At 31.6% G+C, this 27,042-nt stretch overlaps 1 protein-coding gene across 1 annotated transcript; it reads left to right on the top strand.

Annotated features, from left to right (window-relative positions):
* The first annotated feature begins 19,881 nt into the window (after nucleotides 1-19,881).
* On the top strand, nucleotides 19,882-26,297 carry LOC127733177 (uncharacterized). The gene is made up of 5 exons (XM_052242528.1): nucleotides 19,882-20,009; nucleotides 22,437-22,502; nucleotides 23,311-23,439; nucleotides 25,476-25,586; nucleotides 26,163-26,297. Exons 2-5 carry the CDS (start codon nucleotides 22,461-22,463, stop codon nucleotides 26,262-26,264), a joined length of 384 nt encoding a protein of 127 aa, XP_052098488.1. The 5' UTR covers nucleotides 19,882-20,009; nucleotides 22,437-22,460; the 3' UTR covers nucleotides 26,265-26,297.
* The last annotated feature ends 745 nt before the right edge of the window (nucleotides 26,298-27,042 follow it).

The raw sequence follows: 27,042 nt of genomic DNA, 5'->3' as shown, positions 1-27,042 counted from the left end.
TTGTCACCTGCCTGGAATTATTATTTTTTTATTGTATTTGATCGGCAAACCCGGAATTACCCTAATCTGACCCCGTATTGTAATTGTCTTCATTTCCGGTTTATGACATCCATTGTTTTTCAATGTTGTTTTTGTCAGTCAGGTAGGATTTTATTCGGATTTACACATTATTTGTTGGCGATTTTTGGCATAAAGCTAGCGGTTGGCTGTCATGTTAATAATAAAGATGAAAATAAATTTTGAGATCGTTTGGGAATTTTGCTCCCAAAATTGGGAAAAATGTAGGGTATTTGCCATTGGGAATGGGTCCGAATATCGGACCCTGTGGAATGCTAGAAAAATCCATTCAGTAGTTTAGAATGGTTTGAAAAAAGATCTAATAGATGTTACATGCATTATGCCTTCCTCTCAAAAAGTTTGCCTGTGTTTTAAAGTGGTTATTTAGCAATGTAATTTTTTCCCTCAGTATTAACATTAATTTGGAAGTAAGTTAAAGGATTTCAGTTAACCAAAATTATTTCACGCCTAATTTATATAAACAAATCCCATGTCGATATATAACATGTACAACAATCAAACATCAACCCAGGCCAAACTGGATGTAATTGAAAGACATCTAGAGGTCAATATACAGTCTCGAACAAAAGACAAAATACATTGTGTAAGGAAAAATATAACGAATTTTTGAGAAGAATTATTATTACATGTATATTTGCAATATTTAAAATGCATAGTTTAAAATCTTTCGAGTTTTAGGTTCCACCTACCATTTTAGAAAACTGGGATTTCATTGCAGCTAGTCTATTAGATAACATTTTATAGTTTTGAATGTTTCTTCATCAGTTTACTAAAATTAGGTGGAGGTATGTTCTTATTTCTGACAGAGGGGTACTCAACCTATATCAATTTGTGCATGAAGCGATTGATAGTTGCTAGATACTGAATAATTTTACCACAAATTTGTGAAAGTTTTAACCGGTGTATATACTCAAAATATGTTAATAAAGTTCATGTCTTTTTCAGGACTTCTGATCCAACCATGTAGTATGGCATGTTTGTGAGATATGGTTTTGGCCAGTAGGATGTTCATGAAGGACCTGTAGTACAAAGTATATCACTGGATTGAGCTCATTGTCTAAGTGAATTATTAAAGTGCTTTGCTTTGAGCTCAGTTCATTGTTATGCAATTCATTCTTTGTGAAATAAAGATTTGACAGACAACTCTCATGTATTTGTCAAAGTAGTATCCATTCTATGTACAATGTAAGTAATAGGGAGATAAAAGCATTTTATTTAGATTTGAACCAAACATTTTTTGTCCATTAGCCAAATTAAAAAAAAAAAAAACAAATTCACCAAGCAATGCTACTGGCGCTACTAGCAATATGATGCTAGGTTCTTTTGTTACACTTTATTTTTATGCCCCCACCGTAGCGGAGGGGGCATTAAGTTTTACCCTTGTCCGACTGTACGAACGTACGTACGTACGTCCTAAAATTGGTTTCCATTCTCTAACTTTAGTTTGCCTCAACCAAATGTTATGAAACTTATACACAATGCTTATTACCACAAAACACAGATCAAGTTTGAATTTTGGTAGCGTCACTTTTACCGTTCTAGAGTTATGCTCCTTTAAAAATGGAAAAATTGTTGAATTTTTCGTTTCCGTTCTCTAATTTTAGTATGCCTCAACCAAATGTTATGAAACTTATACCCAATGCTTATTACCACAAAACACAGATCAAGTTTGAATTTTGGTGAACCGTTCTTGAGTTGTGCCCCTTTATAAATGGAAAAATTGCTAAATTTTTATTTTCTTCTAAATATCAAGTAATTTTAAAATTGGAGTTATCTTCCTTTGTCCATGATTATAGTTGAATCAACTACAATCAATGCTTTATACAATGCAATGTTTAATTTTGACTTCCACTGATAAAATACAGATCAAGTTGAATTAAGGTAGGGTCACTTTAACCATTATTGAGTTATGCCCCTTTATAAATCGAAAGATTGCTAAATTTTTAGTTTCCATTCTGTAACTTAAGTTTGCCCCAACCAAACATTATGAAACCTATACACAATATTCATTACCACAAAACTAAGATCAAGTACAAATTTTTTGTTTCCGTTTTCTAACTTTAGTTTGCCACAACCAAATGTTATGAAACTTATACACAATGCTTATTACTACATAATACAGATTAAGTACGAAATTTGGTGGCGACACTTTTACCATTCTTGAGTTATGTCCGTTTATAAACATAAAAATTGCTGAATTTTTCGTTTCCGTTCTCTAACTTTAGTTTGTTTCAACCAAATGTTATAAAACTTATACACAACCGTTTTAGAGTTATGCATGTTTACAAATAGAAAAATTGCTGAATTTTGAGTTTCTGTTCTCTACTTAAATTAACCTCAACGTAATGTTATGAAACTTACACACAATGCTTATTACCACAAAACTCAGATCAAGTTCAAATTTGGGTAGCGTCACTTTTACCGTTCTTCAGTTATGTCCCTTTTTAACTATATGATATGCAAGCGGGGGCATCATCTGTGTCCACATGTGGACACTATCCACATTTTTTTACATCTGTACTGCCTACTGGCGACTCAGTCCTGAGTGCAAATGGTCATTCAGTATGTTAAGAAAAAGACCAAAATTTATAAGGCCTATCTGGCCTAATTGATTTCTAAAATATATTTCATTGTACATGTTCAACATTTATCATTCATTTGTTTATTTCTTAATTTGTGTGAATTAACAGTAAATGTTAATTACTACACTTTCATACCATAACAAAACTGCCTTACTGTATTGGTATCACTTATAATTTGTATCCATATAACAAAAAAAAATGAAAAGAGAAGACTTTTGCAATAGCTTTTTCATATTGAATACTAAAACTTTTTAGATATTTAGACATATTAAGTAGATGTTCATAATATCCACTTGACATTTTATCATATGACTTCTGTAGTTAGTTATGAGTCTTTGAAGCATGCTCACAAAGGTTCTTTTGTTGATATCATTTTCATACTGGTCAATACTTTTTTTTGCTTTGACCAGCTTTGGAGGAGATATTTTCAAAGAATTAATAAAAAATAACACAGAAATTCACATTCTAGCTCATCTAGCCCGAATCATCATGTCAGGCATTGTCATTACTAAAAAACATTAAATGTCTTCTAAACTGAGAAACAATTTCCACATTTAACCGAAATCTTTTACTTATGATACTGACAATCCCCCACAAAGTAATATAAATAGAACTATACAAATAGTAAGCAAATACATGTTCTCAGATACCATCTCCCATATAAAAAAATCACATTAAGAAAAAAATGAACCTATTATGTGTTCCTCTCCTAGCTACAAAATGTATCCAAAATCAAAGATGTGGAACATATATATTCTATCATAATCATTTGGTAATTAATGCAATTAGTATCTCTTCCATGCCCGTGTTGAACATAAAAAACTAAATATTACATAAACAACACCCCTAATGCTCATGTTGGTTGTCATTGTGCAACACAGTTAATACATAGAAAACATAAAACATAGAACTCCTTTTGTCATATAAAACACTGTCAAACATCCAATCATACTATCCACACTGATCTGTGACCACACTTGTATTAATATAATATATAACAACAAACCAGTGTATACGGTGGACCTTATATCCTATGGAGGCTTCTCAGATTTGTATCACTACAATATAATAGTTATTACGGTGAGGTTGAATTTCCTGTCATTTATTCATCATCCACGCACGATCTTGTCTCAGAAAAAAATATCTCTGTACATTAACCTCAGTTTCAGGTATAGAGATGTGATTTTTTTCTGTGACAAGTGCTTTTGACAATCCACAAGAACTTGCGGTCATCCGATCTTCAGTACTTCAGTACTTGATTTTTATTTAAAGTGACCCATAGACTTGTCTTATCAATATTTAACTAATTTTTACTTTTTATACGACTGCAAAATTTTTGCTGTCGTATATTGGTATGATGTTGGCGTCGGCGTCCTGCGTCGTCGTCCGAAGACACATTGGTTTTTCGCACTCTAACTTTAGTTTAAGTGAATGAATTTCTATGAAATTTTACCATAAGGTTCAATACCACAAAAGGAAGGTTGGGATTGATTTTAGGGGTTATGGTACCAACAGTTGAGGAATAAGGGGCCAAAAATAAGCATTTTTGTAACTTCCAGACATAACTTGTGTGTTAGTGTATGGATCTCTCTGAAATTGTGCCACAAGGTTCCTTATCCCAAAGGAAATGCTGGGATTGATTTTGGGGGTAATTGCCTTCAAATTTTAGGAATTAGGGGGCAAAAAAGGGGCAAAAAACAAGCATTTTTCTAGTTTCAGGACAATAACTTGTGTGTAAGTTTATGGATCTTTATGAAATTGTACTACAAGGTTTCATATCACAAAGAGAAAGCTGGGTTTGAGTTTGGGGGTTATTGCCCAAAACGTTTAGGAAAAAGGGGCCAAAAAGGGGCCAAAAATAAGCATTTTTCTAGTTTCCAGACAATAACTTGTGTTCAAGTGTATGGATCTCTCTGAAATCGTACTGCAAGGTACCATACCACAAAGGGAAGGCTGGGATTGATTTTGGGGGTAATTGCCTCAAAATTTTAGGAATTAGGGGCCAAAAAACAAGCATTTTTCTAGTTTCAGGACAATAACTTGTGTGTAAGTATATGGATCTTTATGCAATTGTACTACAAGGTTCCATATCACAAAGGGAATGCTGGGTTTGAGTTTGGGGGTAATTGCCCTAAATGTTTAGGAATTTGGGGCCAAGAAAGGGCCAAAAAACTAAGCATTTTTCTAGTTTCCAGACAGTAACTTGTGTTCACTCTGAAATTGTACTGCAAGGTACCATACCACAAAGGAAAGGCTGGGATTGAGTTTGGGGGTGATGAATCATAAGGGGGTTCAAAAAATTTGGGGGGGTTTCCTTTTTTTTCTTTAAAATTTTGCATTTTAAATTGGATATTTCTGATTTATATATAAAAGCAAACCATTATGATATGGTTTGAATAGGTGAATTAAAATTTTTTAAGTTCTTAGACCACATTCATTCTGTGTCAAAAACCTATGCTGTGTCAAATATTTAATCACAATCCAAATTCAGTGCTGTATCAAGCTTGAATTTTGTCCCTTATAGAACTGAAAAGTTTGCCGCAAAGCAGCATTCTATATGTTTGCCAGAACATTGCAAGAATTACACAATATTGACTGGGCATGCCTAGTTGGCACTTCCTGAAAAGCTAACAATTTGAAATTGTGGACTAGGTCATGTTGATTGTGTTTGATAAATGTTACAATTATTATAAGAGATCAAGGAGGCATTTTGGTTCAATAATATAGGCTATTCAATATGTAGTTTTGTAAGTACAAATTATTCATAGAACTGTTTTAATAAAATAATTAATGTCACCATCATAACAACTATGTGTTTGAAATACTCTAGCTATTATAAGTTTGAATTTTGTAACTGATTAAATGTATACTGTTTAATAAAGTTAAGTTCAATTCTGTAATGGAATTATTACCTTAAAAAAGCTTTATGCTCAATACACATTAGAGATTTATCCTTTTTTATTTCTTAACACCGGTATATGATGTCATTTAAGAATGACCCCTGCTCCCTTTTTCAAAAATGAAATGCATGTATGTGTTTCCTTTAATCTCATAAGTGTGCAAGTATTCTTTCAATGACAGTGTTTGTATACAGACAGGAAGTTCTTTTTTAAAATTTTGATGTGTAATTTGAAAGAGATAAATTGAATGTGTCTACACGAATGACATTGGTATATGTGTAGTTCCTGCAAGTTTGCCGCAAGTTTGCAGAAAACAATTGCCGCAAGTTTGAAGCAAACAGTTGGGGCAAGTTTGCGGCACATCTAATTTGCATAATTATGTTTGCAGCAAGCTTGCCGCAACCTTCATTTGCATGGTAAAATGGTTGCAGCAAGTTTGCAGCAAATGTTTGCGGCAAATGTTTGCCACAAGGCTTATTTTTCGGTAAGGGGTGTCCATACTTGCCCCACTGTTCAGGGTTCAACCTCTGAGGTCATATCAAGCTGCACCCAGCGGAGCATTTTATTGTTTTTCTTACAGAGGCAGGAGCCCCCAGGACGAACTCAGATTCAGCAGCACATTTAAAAATTAAGTACATTTTTATTTAAAGTGACCCATAGACTTGTCTTATCAATATTTAACTAATTTATACTTTTTGTTTTTCTTACAGAGTCAGAAGCCCCCAGGAAGAATGCAGATTCAGGAGCACATTAAAAGTTTAGTATATTTTTATTTGAAGTGACCCAGTGACTTGTCTTATCAATATTTAACTAATTTATACTTTTTGTTTTTCTTACAGAGACAGGAGCCCCCAGGAAGAATGCAGATTCAGGAGCACATTAAAAGTTAAGTATATTTTTATTTGAAGTGACCCATAGACTTGTCTTATCAATATTTAACTAATTTATACTTTTTGTTTTTCTTACAGAGACAGGAGCCCCCAGGAAGAATGCAGATTCAGGCGCACATTAAAAGTTAAGTATATTTTTATTTGAAGTGACCCATAGACTTTCATCAATATAATACTAATTTATACTTTTTGTTTTTCTTACAGAGACAGGAGTCCCAGGACGAACTCAGATTCAGCAGCAAATTTTAAGTTAAGTATATTTTTATTTGAAGTGACACATAGACTCTTATCAATATTTAACTAATTTATACTTTTTGTTTTTCTTACAGAGATAGGAGCCCCCAGGAAGAATGCAGATTCAGGAGCACATTCAAATTTAAGTATATTTTTATTTGAAGTGACCGGTAGACTTGTCTTATCAATATTTAACTAATTTATACTTTTTTTTTTCTTACAGAGACAGGAGCCCCCAGGAAGAATGCAGATTCAGGAGCACATTAAAAGTTAAGTATATTTTTTTTTTGAAGTGACCCATAGACTTTCATCAATATTATACTAATTTATACTTTTGTTTTTCTTACAGAGACAGGAGCCCCCAGGAAGAATGCAGATTCAGGAGCACATTAAAAGTTAAGTATATTTTTATTTGAAGTAACCCATAGACTTGTCTTATCAATATTTAACTAATTTATACTTTTTGTTTTTCTTACAGAGACAGGAGCCCCCAGGAAGAATGCAGATTCAGGAGCACATTAAAATTTAAGTATATTTTTATTTGAAGTGACCCATAGACTTTCATCAATATTATACTAATTTATACTTTTTGTTTTTCTTACAGAGACAGGAGTCCCAGGATGAACTCAGATTCAGCAGCAAATTTTAAGTTAAGTATATTTTTATTTGAAGTGACCCATAGACTTGTCTTATCAATATTTAACTAATTTATACTTTTTGTTTTTCTTACAGAGACAGGAGCCCCCAGGAAGAATGCAGATTCAGGAGCACATTAAAAGTTAAGTATATTTTTATTTGAAGTAACCCATAGACTTGTCTTATCAATATTTAACTAATTTATACTTTTTGTTTTTCTTACAGAGACAGGAGCCCCCATGAAGAATGCAGATTCAGGAGCACATTAAAAGTTAAGTATATTTTTATTTGAAGTGACCGATAGACTTGTCTTATCAATATTTAACTAATTTATACTTTTTGTTTTTCTTACAGAGAAAGGAGCCTCCAGGAAGAATGCAGATTCAGGAGCACATTAAAATTTAAGTATATTTTTATTTGAAGTGACCCATAGACTTTCATCAATATTATACTAATTTATACTTTTTGTTTTTCTTACAGAGACAGGAGTCCCAGGCCGAACTCAGATTCAGCAGCAAATTTTAAGTTAAGTATATTTTTATTTGAAGTGACCCATAGACTTGTCTTATCAATATTTAACTAATTTATACTTTTTGTTTTTCTTACAGAGACAGGAGCCCCCAGGAAGAATGCAGATTCAGGAGCACATTAAAAGTTAAGTATATTTTTATTTGAAGTGACACATAGACTCTTATCAATATTTAACTAATTTATACTTTTTGGTTTTTTTACAGAGAAAGGAGCCCCAGGAAGAATGCAGATTCAGGAGCACATTAAAATTTAAGTATATTTTTATTTGAAGTGACCCATAGACTTTCATCAATATTATACTAATTTATACTTTTTGTTTTTCTTACAGAGACAGGAGTCCCAGGACGAACTCAGATTCAGCAGCAAATTTTAAGTTAAGTATATTTTTATTTGAACTGACACATAGACTCTTATCAATATTTAACTAATTTATACTTTTTGTTTTTCTTACAGAGACAGGAGCCCCCAGGAAGAATGCAGATTCAGGAGCACATTGAAAGTTAAGTATATTTTTATTTGAAGTGACCCATAGACTTGTCTTATCAATATTTAACTAATTTATACTTTTTATACCCCACGCAATGAGTTGCGGAGGGTATAATGTTTTTGACCCGTCCGTCCGTCTCCGTCTGTCCGTCCGTCAGTCCGTCAGTCCATCAGTCCGTCAGTCCTGTTTCTTGTCATCGCAACTCCTCTCAAACCACACAACAGAATTTCACGAAACCTTTTTAGATAATAAGGACATACTATGTAGTTGTGCATATCGACAGGAAATTGCGATTCAATTTTTTTTTGGGAGTTACGCCCCTTTGAACTTATTTACTTTAATGTACTACTGCAACAGTTTGTCATCGCAACTCCTCTGATACCACACAACAGAATTTCATGAAACCTTTTTAGATAATAAGGACATACTATGTAGATGTGCATATCGACAGGAAATTACGGTTCAATTTTTTTTCTAGGAGTTACGCCCCTTTGAACTTATTTACTTTAATGTACTACTGCAACAGTTTGTCATCACAACTCCTCTGATACCACACAACAGAATTTCATGAAACCTTTTTAGATAATAAGGACATACTATGTAGATGTGCATATCGACAGGAAATTATGGTTCAGTTTTTTTTCTAGGAGTTACACCCCTTTGAACTTATTTGCTTTAATGTACTACTGCAACAGTTTGTCATCACAACTCCTCTGAAACCACACAACAGAATTTCATGAAACTTTGTAGATAATAAGGTCATACTATGTAGATGTGCATATCGACAGGAAATTATGATTCAATATTTTTTCTAGGAGTTACACCCCTTAGAACTTATTTGCTTCAATGTCTTCTGCAACAGTTTTTCATCGCAACTCCTCTGAAACCACACAACATAATTTCATGAAACTTTGTAGATAATAAGGACATACTATGTAGATGTGCATATTGACAGGAAATTATGATTCAATTTTTTTTTCTTACACATATTTTATTTCTCCAATGACAATGTGAGGACGTGGGGTATGTGAGCGCGCTCACTAAGGTTCTTTAATTGTTTTTCTTACAGAGACAGGAGCCCCCAGGAAGAATGCAGATTCAGGAGCACATTAAAAGTTAAGTATATTTTTATTTGAAGTGACCCATAGACTAATGTCTTATCAATATTTAACTAATTTATACTTTTTGTTTTTCTTACAGAGACAGGAGCCCCCAGGAAGAATGCAGATTCAGGAGCACATTAAAAGTTAAGTATATTTTTATTTGAAGTAACCCATAGACTTGTCTTATCAATATTTAACTAATTTATACTTTTTGTTTTTCTTACAGAGACAGGAGCCCCCAGGAAGAATGCAGATTCAGGAGCACATTAAAAGTTAAGTATATTTTTATTTGAAGTAACCCATAGACTTTCATCAATATTTAACTAATTTATACTTTTTGTTTTTCTTACAGAGACAGGAGCCCCCAGGAAGAATGCAGATTCAGGAGCACATTAAAAGTTAAGTATATTTTTATTTGAAGTGACACATAGACTCTTATCAATATTTAACTAATTTATACTTTTTGTTTTTCTTACAGAGAAAGGAGACCCAGGAAGAATGCAGATTCAGGAGCACATTAAAATTTAAGTATATTTTTATTTGAAGTGACCCATAGACTTTCATCAATATTATACTAATTTATACTTTTTGTTTTTCTTACAGAGACAGGAGTCCCAGGACGAACTCAGATTCAGCAGCAAATTTTAAGTTAAGTATATTTTTATTTGAAGTGACCGATAGACTTGTCTTATCAATATTTAACTAATTTATACTTTTTGTTTTTCTTACAGAGAAAGGAGCCCCCAGGAAGAATGCAGATTCAGGAGCACATTAAAATTTAAGTATATTTTTATTTGAAGTGACCCATAGACTTTCATCAATATTATACTAATTTATACTTTTTGTTTTTCTTACAGAGACAGGAGTCCCAGGCCGAACTCAGATTCAGCAGCAAATTTTAAGTTAAGTATATTTTTATTTGAAGTGACCCATAGACTTGTCTTATCAATATTTAACTAATTTATACTTTTTGTTTTTCTTACAGAGACAGGAGCCCCCAGGAAGAATGCAGATTCAGGAGCACATTAAGAGTTAAGTATATTTTTATTTGAAGTAACCCATAGACTTTCATCAATATTTAACTAATTTATACTTTTTGTTTTTCTTACAGAGAAAGGAGACCCAGGAAGAATGCAGATTCAGGAGCACATTAAAATTTAAGTATATTTTTATTTGAAGTGACCCATAGACTTTCATCAATATTATACTAATTTATACTTTTTGTTTTTCTTACAGAGACAGGAGTCCCAGGACGAACTCAGATTCAGCAGCAAATTTTAAGTTAAGTATATTTTTATTTGAAGTGACCGATAGACTTGTCTTATCAATATTTAACTAATTTATACTTTTTGTTTTTCTTACAGAGAAAGGAGCCCCCAGGAAGAATGCAGATTCAGGAGCACATTAAAATTTAAGTATATTTTTATTTGAAGTGACCCATAGACTTTCATCAATATTATACTAATTTATACTTTTTGTTTTTCTTACAGAGACAGGAGTCCCAGGCCGAACTCAGATTCAGCAGCAAATTTTAAGTTAAGTATATTTTTATTTGAAGTGACCCATAGACTTGTCTTATCAATATTTAACTAATTTATACTTTTTGTTTTTCTTACAGAGACAGGAGCCCCCAGGAAGAATGCAGATTCAGGAGCACATTAAGAGTTAAGTATATTTTTATTTGAAGTAACCCATAGACTTTCATCAATATTTAACTAATTTATACTTTTTGTTTTTCTTACAGAGACAGGAGCCCCCAGGAAGAATGCAGATTCAGGAGCACATTAAAAGTTAAGTATATTTTTATTTGAAGTGACACATAGACTCTTATCAATATTTAACTAATTTATACTTTTTGTTTTTTTTACAGAGAAAGGAGCCCCAGGAAGAATGCAGTTTCAGGAGCACATTAAAATTTAAGTATATTTTTATTTGAAGTGACCCATAGACTTTCATCAATATTATACTAATTTATACTTTTTGTTTTTCTTACAGAGACAGGAGTCCCAGGACGAACTCAGATTCAGCTGCAAATTTTAAGTTAAGTATATTTTTATTTGAAGTGACACATAGACTCTTATCAATATTTAACTAATTTATACTTTTTGTTTTTCTTACAGAGACAGGAGCCCCCAGGAAGAATGCAGATTCAGGAGCACATTGAAAGTTAAGTATATTTTTATTTGAAGTGACCCATAGACTTGTCTTATCAATATTTAACTAATTTATACTTTTTATACCCCACGCAATGAGTTGCGGAGGGTATAATGTTTTTGACCCGTCCGTCCGTCTCCGTCTGTCCGTCCGTCAGTCCGTCAGTCCATCAGTCCGTCAGTCCTGTTTCTTGTCATCGCAACTCCTCTCAAACCACACAACAGAATTTCACAAAACCTTTTTAGATAATAAGGACATACTATGTAGTTGTGCATATCGACAGGAAATTGCGATTCAATTTTTTTTTAGGAGTTACGCCCCTTTGAACTTATTTACTTTAACGTACTACTGCAACAGTTTGTCATCGCAACTCCTCTGATACCACACAACAGAATTTCATGAAACCTTTTTAGATAATAAGGACATACTATGTAGATGTGCCTATCGACAGGAAATTACGGTTCAATTTATTTTCTAGGAGTTACGCCCCTTTGAACTTATTTGCTTCAATGTACTATGCAACAGTTTGTCATCACAACTCCTCTGATACCACACAACAGAATTTCATGAAACCTTTTTAGATAATAAGGACATACTATGTAGATGTGCATATCGACAGGAAATTACGGTTCAATTTTTTTTCTAGGAGTTACGCCCCTTTGAACTTATTTACTTTAATGTACTACTGCAACAGTTTGTCATCACAACTCCTCTGATACCACACAACAGAATTTCATGAAACCTTTTTAGATAATAAGGACATACTATGTAGATGTGCATATCGACAGGAAATTATGGTTCAATTTTTTTTCTAGGAGTTACACCCCTTTGAACTTATTTGCTTTAATGTACTACTGCAACAGTTTGTCATCACAACTCCTCTGAAACCACACAACAGAATTTAATGAAACTTTGTAGATAATAAGGTCATACTATGTAGATGTGCATATCGACAGGAAATTATGATTCAATATTTTTTCTAGGAGTTACGCCCCTTAGAACTTATTTGCTTCAATGTCTTCTGCAACAGTTTTTCATCGCAACTCCTCTGAAACCACACAACATAATTTCATGAAACTTTGTAGATAATAAGGACATACTATGTAGATGTGCATATTGACAGGAAATTATGATTCAATTTTTTTTTCTTACACATATTTTATTTCTCCAATGACAATGTGAGGACGTGGGGTATGTGAGCGCGCTCACTAAGGTTCTTTAATTGTTTTTCTTACAGAGACAGGAGCCCCCAGGAAGAATGAAGATTCAGGAGCACATTAAAAGTTAAGTATATTTTTATTTGAAGTGACCCATAGACTAATGTCTTATCAATATTTAACTAATTTATACTTTTTGTTTTTCTTACAGAGACAGGAGCCCCCAGGAAGAATGCAGATTCAGGAGCACATTAAAAGTTAAGTATATTTTTATTTGAAGTAACCCATAGACTTGTCTTATCAATATTTAACTAATTTATACTTTTTGTTTTTCTTACAGAGACAGGAGCCCCCAGGAAGAATGCAGATTCAGGAGCACATTAAAAGTTAAGTATATTTTTATTTGAAGTGACACATAGACTCTTATCAATATTTAACTAATTTATACTTTTTGTTTTTCTTACAGAGAAAGGAGCCCCAGGAAGAATGCAGATTCAGGAGCACATTAAAAGTTAAGTATATTTTTATTTGAAGTGACCCATAGACTTTCATCAATATTATACTAATTTATACTTTTGTTTTTCTTACAGAGACAGGAGCCCCCAGGAAGAATGCAGATTCAGGAGCACATTAAAATTTAAGTATATTTTTATTTGAAGTGACCCATAGACTTTCATCAATATTATACTAATTTATACTTTTTGTTTTTCTTACAGAGACAGGAGTCCCAGGACGAACTCAGATTCAGCAGCAAATTTTAAGTTAAGTATATTTTTATTTGAAGTGACCGATAGACTTGTCTTATCAATATTTAACTAATTTATACTTTTTGTTTTTCTTACAGAGACAGGAGCCCCCAGGAAGAATGCAGATTCAGGAGCACATTGAAAGTTAAGTATATTTTTATTTGAAGTGACCCATAGACTTGTCTTATCAATATTTAACTAATTTATACTTTTTGTTTTTCTTACAGAGACAGGAGCCTCCAGGAAGAATGCAGATTCAGGAGCACATTAAAAGTTAAGTATATTTTTATTTGAAGTGACCCATAGACTTTCATCAATATTATACTAATTTATACTTTTTGTTTTTCTTACAGAGACAGGAGTCCCAGGACGAACTCAGATTCAACAGCAAATTTTAAGTTAAGTATATTTTTATTTGAAGTGACACATAGACTCTTATCAATATTATACTAATTTATACTTTTTGTTTTTCTTACAGAGACAGGAGCCCCCAGGAAGAATGCAGATTCAGGAGCACATTAAAAGTTAAGTATATTTTTATTTGAAGTGACCCATAGACTTGTCTTATCAATATTTAACTAATTTATACTTTTTGTTTTTCTTACAGAGACAGGAGCCCCCAGGAAGAATGCAGATTCAGGAGCACATTAAAAGTTAAGTATATTTTTATTTGAAGTGACCCATAGACTAATGTCTTATCAATATTTAACTAATTTATACTTTTTGTTTTTCTTACAGAGACAGGAACCCCCAGGAAGAATGCAGATTCAGGAGCACATTAAAAGTTAAGTATGTTTTTATTTGTAGTGACCGGTAGACTTGTCTTATCAATATTTAACTAATTTATACTTTTTTTTTTCTTACAGAGAAAGGAGCCCCCAGGAAGAATGCAGATTCAGGAGCACATTAAAAGTTAAGTATATTTTTTTTTGAAGTGACCCATAGACTTTCATCAATATTATACTAATTTATACTTTTTGTTTTTCTTACAGAGACAGGAGTCCCAGGACGAACTCAAATTCAGCAGCAAATTTTAAGTTAAGTACATTTTTATTTGAAATGACACATAGACTCTTATCAATATTTAACTAATTTATACTTTTTGTTTTTCTTACAGAGACAGGAGCCCCCAGGAAGAATGCAGATTCAGGAGCACTTTAAAATTTAAGTATATTTTTATTTGAAGTGACCCATAGACTTCTCTTATCAATATTTAACTAATTTATACTTTTTGTTTTTCTTACAGAGACAGGAGCCCCCAGGAAGAATGCAGATTCAGGAGCACATTAAAAGTTAAGTATATTTTTATTTGAAGTGACCCATAGACTTGTCTTATCAATATTTAACTAATTTATACTTTTTGTTTTTCTTACAGAGACAGGAGCCCCCAAGAAGAATGCAGATTCAGAAGCACATTAAAAGTTAAGTATATTTTATTTGAAGTGACCCATAGACTCTCATCAATATTAAACTAATTTATACTTTTTGTTTTTTTGACAGAGGCAGGAACCCCACAGGACAAATGTGGATTCAGCAGCACATTTTAAGTTGAGTATATTGTTATTTGAAGTGACCCATAAACTTGTATTATCAATATTAAACTAATTTATACTTTTTGTTTTTCTTTCAGAGGAAGGAGCCCCCAAGGACGAACTCGAATTCAGCATCACATTTAAAGTTAAGTATATTTTTTATTTGAAGTGAACCATAGATTTTTAATAATTTAATAATTAAATACAGTAATTCAACTGTCCAATTGATGTGGATGTTAGCAACTACATGTAGATGTTACCTACAGCCTTCAACAATGAACATAACCCTTACTGCATATCAAGCTACAAAAGGTCTTGAAGTGACAAAAGTAAAACAATTCAAACAATAAAACTTACGCCCTGATTCATGTACAAAACTTGAAACGAAAAGATAATATAATATACAGCAGCAAAAGACAACCACTGAATTACAGGTACATACAGAATGTTGTGCGGATAAATATGTTTCTGGGTGCAGAATCATCCCCAAACCTTGGACAAAATTAATTGTGGACCAACAACACAAAATATAGCTTTCTTAACAGTCTAAGAAAAACATGATATTGTGCTGTTTTTTCGGTTCAACTGTAGCTTTATGCAAAAAACTGTTGACAAGTATTGTGTAAAACTGACATAAAACATATCTGACTGACAAAAACAACTTGACAACTGGATAAGACTACTTCCAGGTTTGCCAATAAAAAAAAGTTTTACTGACCTTCTGATCCTATTTTTTGCCCTCAGCTATATCAAAATATAAGAAACTTTTCTATTTATTACTGTTATGGCTGTATGTTTTGTTTTAATTCCCTTGATTTGAAGTATAATATTCATGTGCTCATCTTCAAATATATTGTAAAACTTGTAGTCTGTAATCTCTGATTTTTATGGATCTTATGATGTCTGCCTTTTCTCTAAAAACAATGTGTTCACTCCTTTAGAATTTAGTTAATTAATTTTCTGAATAAAAAATGTTATTTATAGATATTGTTCTCCATTTAAAAAAAATGTCAAATGCTATCTTTAGAACTTGGTTAAATAAAATTCAGGCAAATTTGTTCTTTTCTCTATTGAAGTTCCAAAATATTCATACCAGCAAAATAAAAACAAAAAACTTTTTTGTTTTATACCTTGCACATGTATGTATCGAAATTTGTAATATGGTTCTTGAATTTTATTTATTAAAATCATAAAATATCAGAAAGGCATGTTTACTAAAGTGTATACTCCATCTGTATGCATATATGTAATATATAGAGAATATATGTATTAGATTTTAAAAATTAAAACTGGTTCTTTCATAATTAAGAGTTATTAGATAATTTATATTGTACATAGAAGGATAAAAAAAAATTACAGGAAATTATTTGATAATGGGGAGAAAAGCTGATAAATAGATTAAGAATCAAACTGTTGAATAACAATTTAAGACTCTTTTCTAATCATTTTTGTAGCCTTTTAAAAAGTAAGATGTGTACTGCAAACATTTGGTTGTCTGACTGTCATCTTAACTGGGTTGGACATATATTTTTTTCAGCTTGAATGGACTTTCATTAACTATAGAGAAAATATGAGGATATTAATACACAAAATCCATGATTTCTTTTAATGAATGACAACAGTTCACAAAAATGTCTGAATTTAGTTGTTTTCTTTATTTTTCCTGGAGAAAATTTGTAACTGTAAACAGCCAGAAAAACAACATGTAGGTCAAAATGCAAGTAAATAATTGCATGTAGAATTACTCCCCTTGCATGTATATTTTTATTTTATCATAGTCCTGATAATGTTTAGTGTGGAAATATTCACTAGTAGCAAATTTAATCCAGAGAAATTTAGAAATGCTCCTCCCATAATTAATTTTTTTTTTTAAATTTAATGTATTGAAATTTGAAAATTGTGTTTAAGTTTAATTTTAAACCTTAGTAGAGCTAAAGAAACTGGAAGTTAGTGAGTCCTTAAACATGTTTATTTAGTTTATATATATATAAACAATAGGAGTATAATTTTTTTTTATCAAAGAATGATTGCCATAATTGATAGCAAGCTTAAAACACCTTACATTGTACCTGTATGCCTTCTCATTATAATTCTAATATAGGTCACTAGTTTAAAATGAATGCATGTACAGATGTATCATATTATAACAGCCCTGTGATAATAGTGCAATAAAAACTCAATGATGTAAAATGCCCATAACAGTATTTTGGAAAGAATCTGTCGACAATAGAAAAAAGGTCACATTATTTAGTGCTCACTCTACCTCATGGTCATAATAAGAAGGGACTTTTTCTTAATCTGCTAGGGTCTCCCATCTATGCCAACATGCCTTATAGTGACCAGTATGTCCATGCAACTGACAATTTTATATTAATTTCTTTTCAATCACTTAAACTTCATTAAGGTAAGGTTCTTTACTTTGTAGGTCCCACAGAGATTGTTACTTCTTTCATTTAAAGGCTGGCCACACTAAAATCTGCCAAAAAGATGATGATGGGAGAGCAGCTTGTCCTGGAAGAGGACTATGATGAAAATTACAAGCCAACAGATGAAGGTGTGTAAATTCTTTTTAAATTTTTTTGCAAATTACCATAGATTTTTCAATCATTAACTACCAATGTCAGGAAAATCCAAACTTAAGAATCTAAAGCTGGAATGGGTGCAAGGCTGGCAAATAGCAGACACCTGAGGGAAAATCTGTCTCTGAAGAGGCTGTGTCCTGGTCAAAGATTATATAAATTGTATCAGAAGTTGTCTGACATTTCCATGGCTTGCATTCTTGCAGTCAAACCGATAAAAATGATTGAGGAATATCTCAGGTCATAGCAACTACATGATTTATAACGAAAAACAGAGGGAGACAATACAATTATTCAAATTAATAAAAAAAAATACGACAGGAATTACCCTAAAAAACGGACACCACAGCAAACAGCAAAAATACCAATTCCTTCAAGAATTCAAGCACTCAAACATTAAGACAAACAATAAAAATCTTTTAAAAAGTTTGTATGTACATGTAAAACATTTTGTACTTATCTGTTACTGTTGAGAGAAAAGTCCTCAATAAATACATTTTTGGTATGTAATTTAATAATGTATTCAAAAAAAGGCTTCAGATTCGAAAGTTTAAGGGTCTTTCAGTTAAGAAGCCCATGAAACAGCTAATGCTTTGGACCTTTACCCTGCAAGTGCGTTTTTATACAATTGAGTTCTTACTATGGACAGTAGAATACTACTTATGATATATTAAAGTCTTAATGATTTGAAGTTAATTTTCTTGTGTTTTACAGAGATATTTGAGTATGCTCAGATAATTGGCGTAGATCCCTATAAGGAAGGTCACCTGATGTGGATCGCTAAAGAAGGAATTATCGCACCATTAACCTGAACACTGGAGACCATGGTTAGTGGCATCATCTATCTTAATGACAAATTGAAGTTGAAGCAAGATAAGATATTAATCTCGAGAAAAAAGCAAATATTTGCATTTATATGAACCATTTGGTATCCATGTACAAATGAAAGAAATTTATTTTACAAAAATGGAAAAAGATGTATTCTTGCATCTATGTTACTGTGGATTCATTATTAATCATGGGATGCCAATTTTTGGATTTCTTGGGCGCAGATAAACCAGGAATGTAAATGTACAACAAAGTTCACATTTTCTATTGGTTTGTATGCAGACCTTGGCAAAACCACAAAATCAAATATCCTCTAAAATACTATTTTTCTGTAATCCACGAAAATATGTGAATCCAAAGTAGTTGATAAAATTTTATCATATATTTAGTACAAAATACAGCAATATTGTATATCTAATAAAGGTTCTTTTTTCCAGTCTGTATCACCTACCCTGTATCGCATACCCCGTATCGCATACCCCGTATCGCATAGCTAAACCTGTATCGCATACCGGGCGTGACGTCATTATCGAATGACGTCAAAGTTTTACACATGACATCCAGTTGCTGTATTTCCTACTGGTGATACGAATTGTAACATCATTTAGTTAGAATTTCTGAAAAACACTTGCAAGAAAAATGGGTCATTTATGACACTGACTCAGACTAGAAATTTTCATTTTGGAAAATGATTAAAAGACCCTTTCTCTCTTCACTAGTTTTTGTTTGTTTAAAAGTACATGAATGTGAAGGTGTGTTAACTTTGGTTGTGCAATCGTCATCGAACTGAGGTAATAACAGTAAGGAATCTATAGATTACTAATCTAAAGCATTTGTATTAAAATTAGCAATAAATTCAAATATGTGCATTGATACTTTTCCTGAATCAAGAGTTTAAAAAGCAAATTGTTCACTTCAAAATCCAAATTATTTTGAATATAAATACAAATATTAAAGTGGTGTTATATAAACAAATTACATCTACATGTATTGATATATGGTGCCAAATGGGGAAAAAAATCTATAAATCATAAAGCTTGAAAAATACAAGAAAAGACGATTTAAAAAAAGGATATAGGATGCCATGAATCTATCTGATTCTTTTAAAATATATGATAAACAGAATAATACATGGTAAAATCCGTATCACATACTGTATCACCACTCGACCAATATCAGCCCTCGGGACCTTCGGCCCTCGGGACTGATATTGGTTCCTCTTGGTGATACAGCATGCGATACGGATTTTGCCATGTATTATTCTATATGTATCAGGTTTTGGAGATTTCCACTGTATATTTTTTTAACATGTTGATATAAAAACCATTTTGATATTAATATTTTTTATTAAATGATATATTTGTATGACCCAACTTTGTACTTAAAAAAATAGCCCTCGTCGTCAATGAAGCATGCATGAATATACATCTCTTTACAGCCAAGACACAAATGGAGATCTATATTACTTTAACTTTGCTTTGGGTACCAGTATATGGGATCATCCTTGTGATGAATTCTACAGACAGATGGTAATTGAAGAAAGAATGAAGTTTAATATGAATAAAGGATCAGGTAACAAATAGTTTTATTTTAAAAAATATGAAGATGTGGTGTGATTGCCAATGAGTCATCTATCATCTAGAGACCAAAAGACGTAGAAGTAAGCAACTATAGGTCACCGTATGGCATTCAACAATGTGCAAAACCCATACATCATAGCAAGGTTGAAAGGCCCTGAGGGAAACGACAAATGTAAAACAATTTGAATGAGAAAAATAACAGCCTGATTTATTTATGAAACAATAAATGAAAAACATGATAAACAGCAAGAAAAGACAATCACTGAATAACAGGCTCCTGGCTTAGGACTAACACATACAGAATGTGGCAGATTAAAAATATTTATGGGAGCCCAATCCTTATGTATAGTAAAAGAAAGAATATGACGAGAATTGTCATGTGGCTACAGTCCCATTGAATAGAGGATAAAATACCATCAAAAGGAATATGTTGTTATGTCTCTATAAATGCATACATATACACACACAAAGATATAAATATAATTGCTAAATTGCTATAAAGCCTTGTTTTCATTTGATTATAAATAAAAGAAAAGAAACATTGTCAAGTTTAAGCCAATTTTATTTTATCATTCTTTACAAAATAATACAATACAATACAATACAATACAATACTTTTATTTCCAAATTAAAGGGCCCATTAAGAGCATAACATTAATAATAACATGACATAAACATTACAGAGTGATTAAAGAAACATGAAATAATAGTTCAAATGCATGAGGAAAGGGTCAGTGGTCAAGGGGAGATAATTTTGCTATCTATTAGAGTATTTAACTAATTTTCTGATTTTCTAAGTTGCAGGCCTTTATCAAGGTATACACATAAAATAGATAAAAAAACTGCTATCTTCATTACTCATGATCCATGTAAAAAGATCATTTCTGTTTAAATTAAAAAAATCAGTTATTTTGTCTTCTTTTTTGACACACACTTTGTCATTACATGCACTGCATGTCATAGTTATCATAAGTTATTATATAATATTTTTTATTTGTTCAGGTCCACCTAGAAGTAGAGGACCAAGTGGAGCCCCCCCCCCCCCAGCTTTTCCTTTTTTATGGAGAAAACACATCTTCCTGTAAAATTTCCCTGCAAAACATATGTCAATTTTTCAGGAAAGTGTATTAATTACCATTCTACTAATAGGTCATGCCTGCATGATATTTTGTCAATGTTTATATTTGATCCTGAAGAGCCAAAGCAGCCTATATTTGTATAGAACCTTTTTTAGATTCATCCTGTGAAATATTATATTAGATAGGCACCATGTAAAATGTAACTCTGTAATGTGACTGGTGTCTCAAGAAAAGGCACAGCTGGTGTATGCTTTTTTTTAATTTCCCTAAGTCTCGTATAGGAGTTATTTAAATTGACAACTAATGCAGATAAAACATTGACAGTTTTCACAAAGAATTATAATGAAATTTATCTAGATATATTCACAGTTTAAAAGATTAATCAAAATTCATTAACTGCTATAAAGTAGTCAAAAATATTGGTAAAGTGGCCTGATTAGGTCTTCTTTGAGGGGAACATGTATAGAAATATTGGTAAAGTAACCTTAGGTCTACTTTGAGGGGAACATGTATAGAAATATTGGTAAAGTGGCCTTAGGTCTTCTTTGAGGGGAACATGTATAGAATTATTAGTAAAGTGGCCTTAGGTCTACTTTGAGGGGAACATGTATAGAAATATTGGTAAAGTGGCCTTAGGTCTTCTTCGAGGGGAACATGTATAGAAATATTGGTAAAGTAACCTTAGGTCTACTATGAGGGGAACATGTATAGAAATATTGGTAAAGTGGCCTCAGGTCTACTTTGAAGGGAACATGTATAAAAATATTGGTAAAGTGGCCTTAGGTCTACTTTGAAGGGAACATGTATAGAAATATTGGTAAAGTGGCCTTAGGTCTACTTTGAAGGGAACATGTATAGAAATATTGGTAAAGTGGCCTTAGGTCTTCTTTGAAGGGAACATGTATAGAAATATATGTAAAGTGGCCTTAGGTCTACTTTGAAGGGAACATGTATAGAAATATTGGTATTAAATGTTTATATATTTGATAGGGTTTTAATGGAAATTAAAGTAATATTTCAATGAGCCTCCTCGTTGTGTTTTTGATTATGTGATTACATGGCCGTTTTTATAGTGATTATTTGATTACCAGACCAAATATTTCATGATTATTTGATTATTTGATAATCTAGGACTGTATTTTTGATTATTTAATTATCTTGTTTAAAAAAATGATTAATAATTATGTGATTATATTGGCAAAAAAATTGTGATTATGTGATTACTTGGACACCCCGTGAGGGGCCTCTTCAATGATATTTGCAGGAAAAAAAATTAAAAACAGTTATTTATTGAGTTTTTTATCTGTCTCATTTTAATTAGATTATCTTTCTTTTATAAGGAAAGAAAGGAAAAGCTGGAAAGGATGATGGAAAGAAAAAGAAAGAGAAACCAGGAAAACCTCAAGGTATGTCATGTACTTTTGATTCCTTTCTCTTGTGGTATGTGTGAAAAATGTTTGTTTGCATTCATACATTTTCCTGTTCAGAGACATTAAAAATTATGTATAACTTATCATTCTGTTAAATGAAGTACAAATCTAGGAACAGAAATTTCTCATTATGACAAACAAAAAAGAAAGGAATAAATTCATTGACACATTGATGGGCAAATAAATAGAGTAAAACCCAAAATGAAATGCAAGATTTTGAAAAATTACTTGATCTACAAGTGGCAGTCGATAGCTTCTTGTCTGCTGTTTGTTTTCTGAAAGTGTTGAGGTCATCAAGATTTATCTTCGTCCTGCTATCATTCCCTCATTCTAACAAATAATTGTTGTCTATACTCCTTTTATTGCTCTGTATTTGGGTATGTAGATGCAAAGTAATGAAATGCAGATTGAGTTTTAGTTTTGTTACAGTTGACATACTTTTTCATTAAAAATTTAATCCTTTTTTTGGCCTTGTCTATTTTTGTTATATAGTTAAAATGATAAGTTACAAATCCGGTTCATGTCTTGATCTATATGACCTACTATTGATAGAATTTAGACTTTGTTCTTTAAACAATTCATGAAAAACAACTTTTTCAACACTTTTTTGTCTGCTAGGGGTGTTAATTTCTGATGTTTATTTGATGATATTCAGATTGAGTTATAGTCTTTTTCCAGTTAATTTACTATTGTTATCTAATGTTTTTTCCCCCATTCTCATTGTTGAAAATGGGGCATTTATGTTGAACTGACACACATAGTTATTTTCTATTCACCATTTCAGTTACAACTTGGCCCATTAAAGGCAGAAAAGAGTATGGGTACACCATCAATGCATGGTGGACTAGAACCGATGAGATCATTGGATGGACAACTAGCGACTCTAAGAGGATCAACAGGAACTAGTCAGCCGGTACATATCAACAGAATACAAAAACAGCAATGCCAATACTTGTTTTCTTAATATACATGCATAGTTAAAAAATGCAATGTTCCATCTGACATAATATTTCATCATTTGAATTTAGATAATTGATATTAACGACAACAACACTTGTACTTTAATATCGATTATTTCTGACTTTTTCAAAGACAATTGTAAATACCTATAGGTATTCAATAATTTATTACCCTACTGCAAAATCACCACTCTAGGTGTTGGTTCACCATATACAATTTGAATTTAAAGAAACAAAAGGTCTTGAAATGTGTGTTATACTGTTGGATGATTCAGGACGTATATAAAATAGTGAGCAATAAGTTGTACGAAGGGCCTTATTTTACCAGAAAAAAAATAAGTTATTATAAGATTAAGTCATGTGATTTTTGTGAGGAACATTAATAGATATGAGCAAAGTCGAGATTGTACAGTCTTTCATATATTATGAATCTTCAAGCAGATTTTAAGGACTAAAGATAGCATGAATTTAATTTTTTTCAAAAAATTCATGGTTTTATTAATTGACACATATTTGTGAGTGGGAAATATCATGTACATCAAAGAACCAAATGAATATTAAATCATAGAGAAAAATGCTATATATGGTTAATTATTTAGCTAGTTATCAATGCACACTATATTTTTGCATGTCCCAAACAATGTGAAAATCAACAAAATTCTATTTTTTTTTTTTTTTTTTTTTATTAATTTGAAATGAAAATTCAGATGCAACAAAATTTTTGCTTTTTTCAGTAAATATCTATGATAATTTGTGATCTGTTGGCCAACAGATTAAATACTCCCACATTTCTTTAATGGAGTTGTCTAATATTTTGAAATTATTAATAATTTGAAGTTCAAACTTTTATTGGAATCCATATTTCTGTAGATTTCACCAACAGTAAGTTTTGTTGCACGCTAGAAGGATTACAGAAAGTAGAAAGGTCATCCATATGATCTTTCAATAAGATAACACTACATTTTCATTTTCATTTTCATGTTTCTGTGTATCATAGTGTGACTGCATGAAAATATCACACTCAGAATTGTGTTGGTTGCATGAAATCTGATATATAAAACTATTGGTTTTGTGTTTTACTCATGCTAGTAAGGGTCTCTTTTTAGAGAACCTAGATATTCCTTAGTTGTGATGCAGCCATCCTCAGAATAGTGCTTTGCTGGAGAAAAAAAAGCTTGAAAGTCGTTCATACATTTTGAATATTTACAAACTTCTTCCAATACAGAACTACTGGAAAAGTCGTACAAAACATAAAATATACAATCTGAATAATTTAGTCCAGCAAAATATAGCAATGTGTCTATTGAAATTAAGAAGAAAGTGATTGTTCCTCCTCCATATAATTTTTTGTCAAATGGTCAGTGTAATTTAATTTTATCAAGATCTTTTAAAAATTCTCATTATATACTTGTTGAAATGAAAACTGCTTAGGTAAAACAGCTTGACTTAGGTGACTTTCACCTAGGGTTTTGCTTAATTTGTTCCTGGGCAGTTTTATTATGACAACAAAAAAATCAATTTTTGAAATAGCTCATGAAAGAGTTTATAAAAAACAGACCTGTTGAATGAAAGTACCAACAAGGTTGAAGCATTTGTGGGGTTCAAGATGAGAGGTTCTTGATGCTGTTCATTTTACAACATATATACATGATTCAAAGGGACAAACAAATACAAGATGTCTTCAAGTCCCTGTATGGTTTTCAGTGATGGCTGCAATTTTACTCCAATTACCTCAAAGCTTACCCGCAACAATAAAGGATCAAGATACAATGTACTACATGAATAAGAAAAAAAGTTTGCTTTAGACACATAAACTAGAAACAAAACTAATACATTCACTGAACATTTAAGTTCTGGCTTTAGAAAGAAAAAAAAATAATCAAATGCATAAATTCCAAAAAAAAATCAAATGAATTCATTGTAAGAGAATGAGCTTTAATTAATGTTTTTATCAATACATTTGAAATAACAAATATAACAATTGTTTTAGGTAAAATCAAGTTTCAACACAATCATGACAGGTTCCCTAAAGCTGAGTACAAGTGGAAACCTCACAAGCAGCATTTCAATACCTTTTTACTCAAATGAGTTTGAAGATGATGTGAGTATAATTTGTAACAAGTTTCTACCTGTAAATTCAAATTTAATAGGTAGTACCTAGAAATGAAATGACACTTAAATGCAGTGTCACCAGAATAGATCATACATCATGACTTCTGTGGATTCATCATGATTCATGGAATATCAATTTTCATTGATGTTGTGGGTACAGGTGAACCAGGAATTTAAATGTTCAACAAAGTACAAATTTTCTGTAGGCTTGTATGCAGACTTTTGTGAAACTATTTCCACCAAAAAATTAAATTTTTCCTGAATACACAAAAATTTGTACCCACAACAATAAATGAATCCACAGTAATTCCTTCATTTTTTTTTCAAATAAGTAATGATGAAATAGGTCAATGTTTCTGTAATATGTTGTGGAGATGAGGTTAAAACTGATTTAATTATTGTTTTGGTTAATTTAACACAACTTATTAGAAATTTATATCTTATGCCATGTCTAAACAAAAGTCCCAGGCCATTAAAACTATAATTATTTCACTAATTAGCCTTTTGAGGAATTGTTATTCACACTTGTTCATATCACAAAATATCTCAAATTCTATCATTTTAGGGTCCAGAAGAGGAAAGGCCACATCACAGTGTAAATCTTACACCACAAGAAATGGAATATCAGGTCATTAGAATTAGTATAATCAGAAGTTCAATTGTTTGAAGCATGTTCATATTTTTTTAAACAAATAGTGTGGATTTTTGTTATGACAATGAATTATAAGTATATAGTTTATCACATATAAACTTTGAATTGGTTAACTTATAATTAAATGAAACAACTGCTAAAGATTAAGTGTATGTACATGGATTTATTTTATATGAATTTGGATAAATATACTTACCATGAAAATACAGTTGTTTATATCTAGAATTTGTTGCAACTTCATTTAACCCTATAAATTCATATATCCATTTTCAACTACGACAATGCTTTCAACATGGAAAATATTAATAATTGAGATAAAGTTTGAATAAATGCAATAGGGGGTTCAAAATGTTATAATTTCAAATATAGTATAATTTAATTTTAGTTGAAAGTTAAGTCTTCAAATTGTAAATTTTATATATTTTAATTACATACTTAGTGTTAGGGAGAAATGCCATATGAATTCACTTGTTAAATAAATATATCATGTTGGAATCTGGAGAAAGTGACCAATATCAACCTATAGGGGAATCAGAAACAAGACAGTGAAGATTTTGGTAAAGAAATTGTAAGTAACAAAATCTGCAGGCTTTGGTAGATAATAGTAATTTAGCTTTAAAAATAAGCCCTTTCTCATATAAACATGTTCAAAGGAGTCAAGGGGCATAAGGCCTAGTTTTGTCCCAAGAAAATAAAGTTTTTGAGAACTATTTCAAATTTGCACATAATGTTTGGAAATGCATAAAATCAAGAAATATAAGAGAATTACATAATATTTTTAATGTTATGATGT

The sequence above is a fragment of the Mytilus californianus genome, unplaced genomic scaffold, assembly GCF_021869535.1.
Source record: "Mytilus californianus isolate M0D057914Y unplaced genomic scaffold, xbMytCali1.0.p SCAF_3, whole genome shotgun sequence".
Lineage (NCBI taxonomy): Eukaryota > Metazoa > Mollusca > Bivalvia > Mytilida > Mytilidae > Mytilus > Mytilus californianus.
This window is presented reverse-complemented; position numbering and strand designations above follow the sequence as displayed.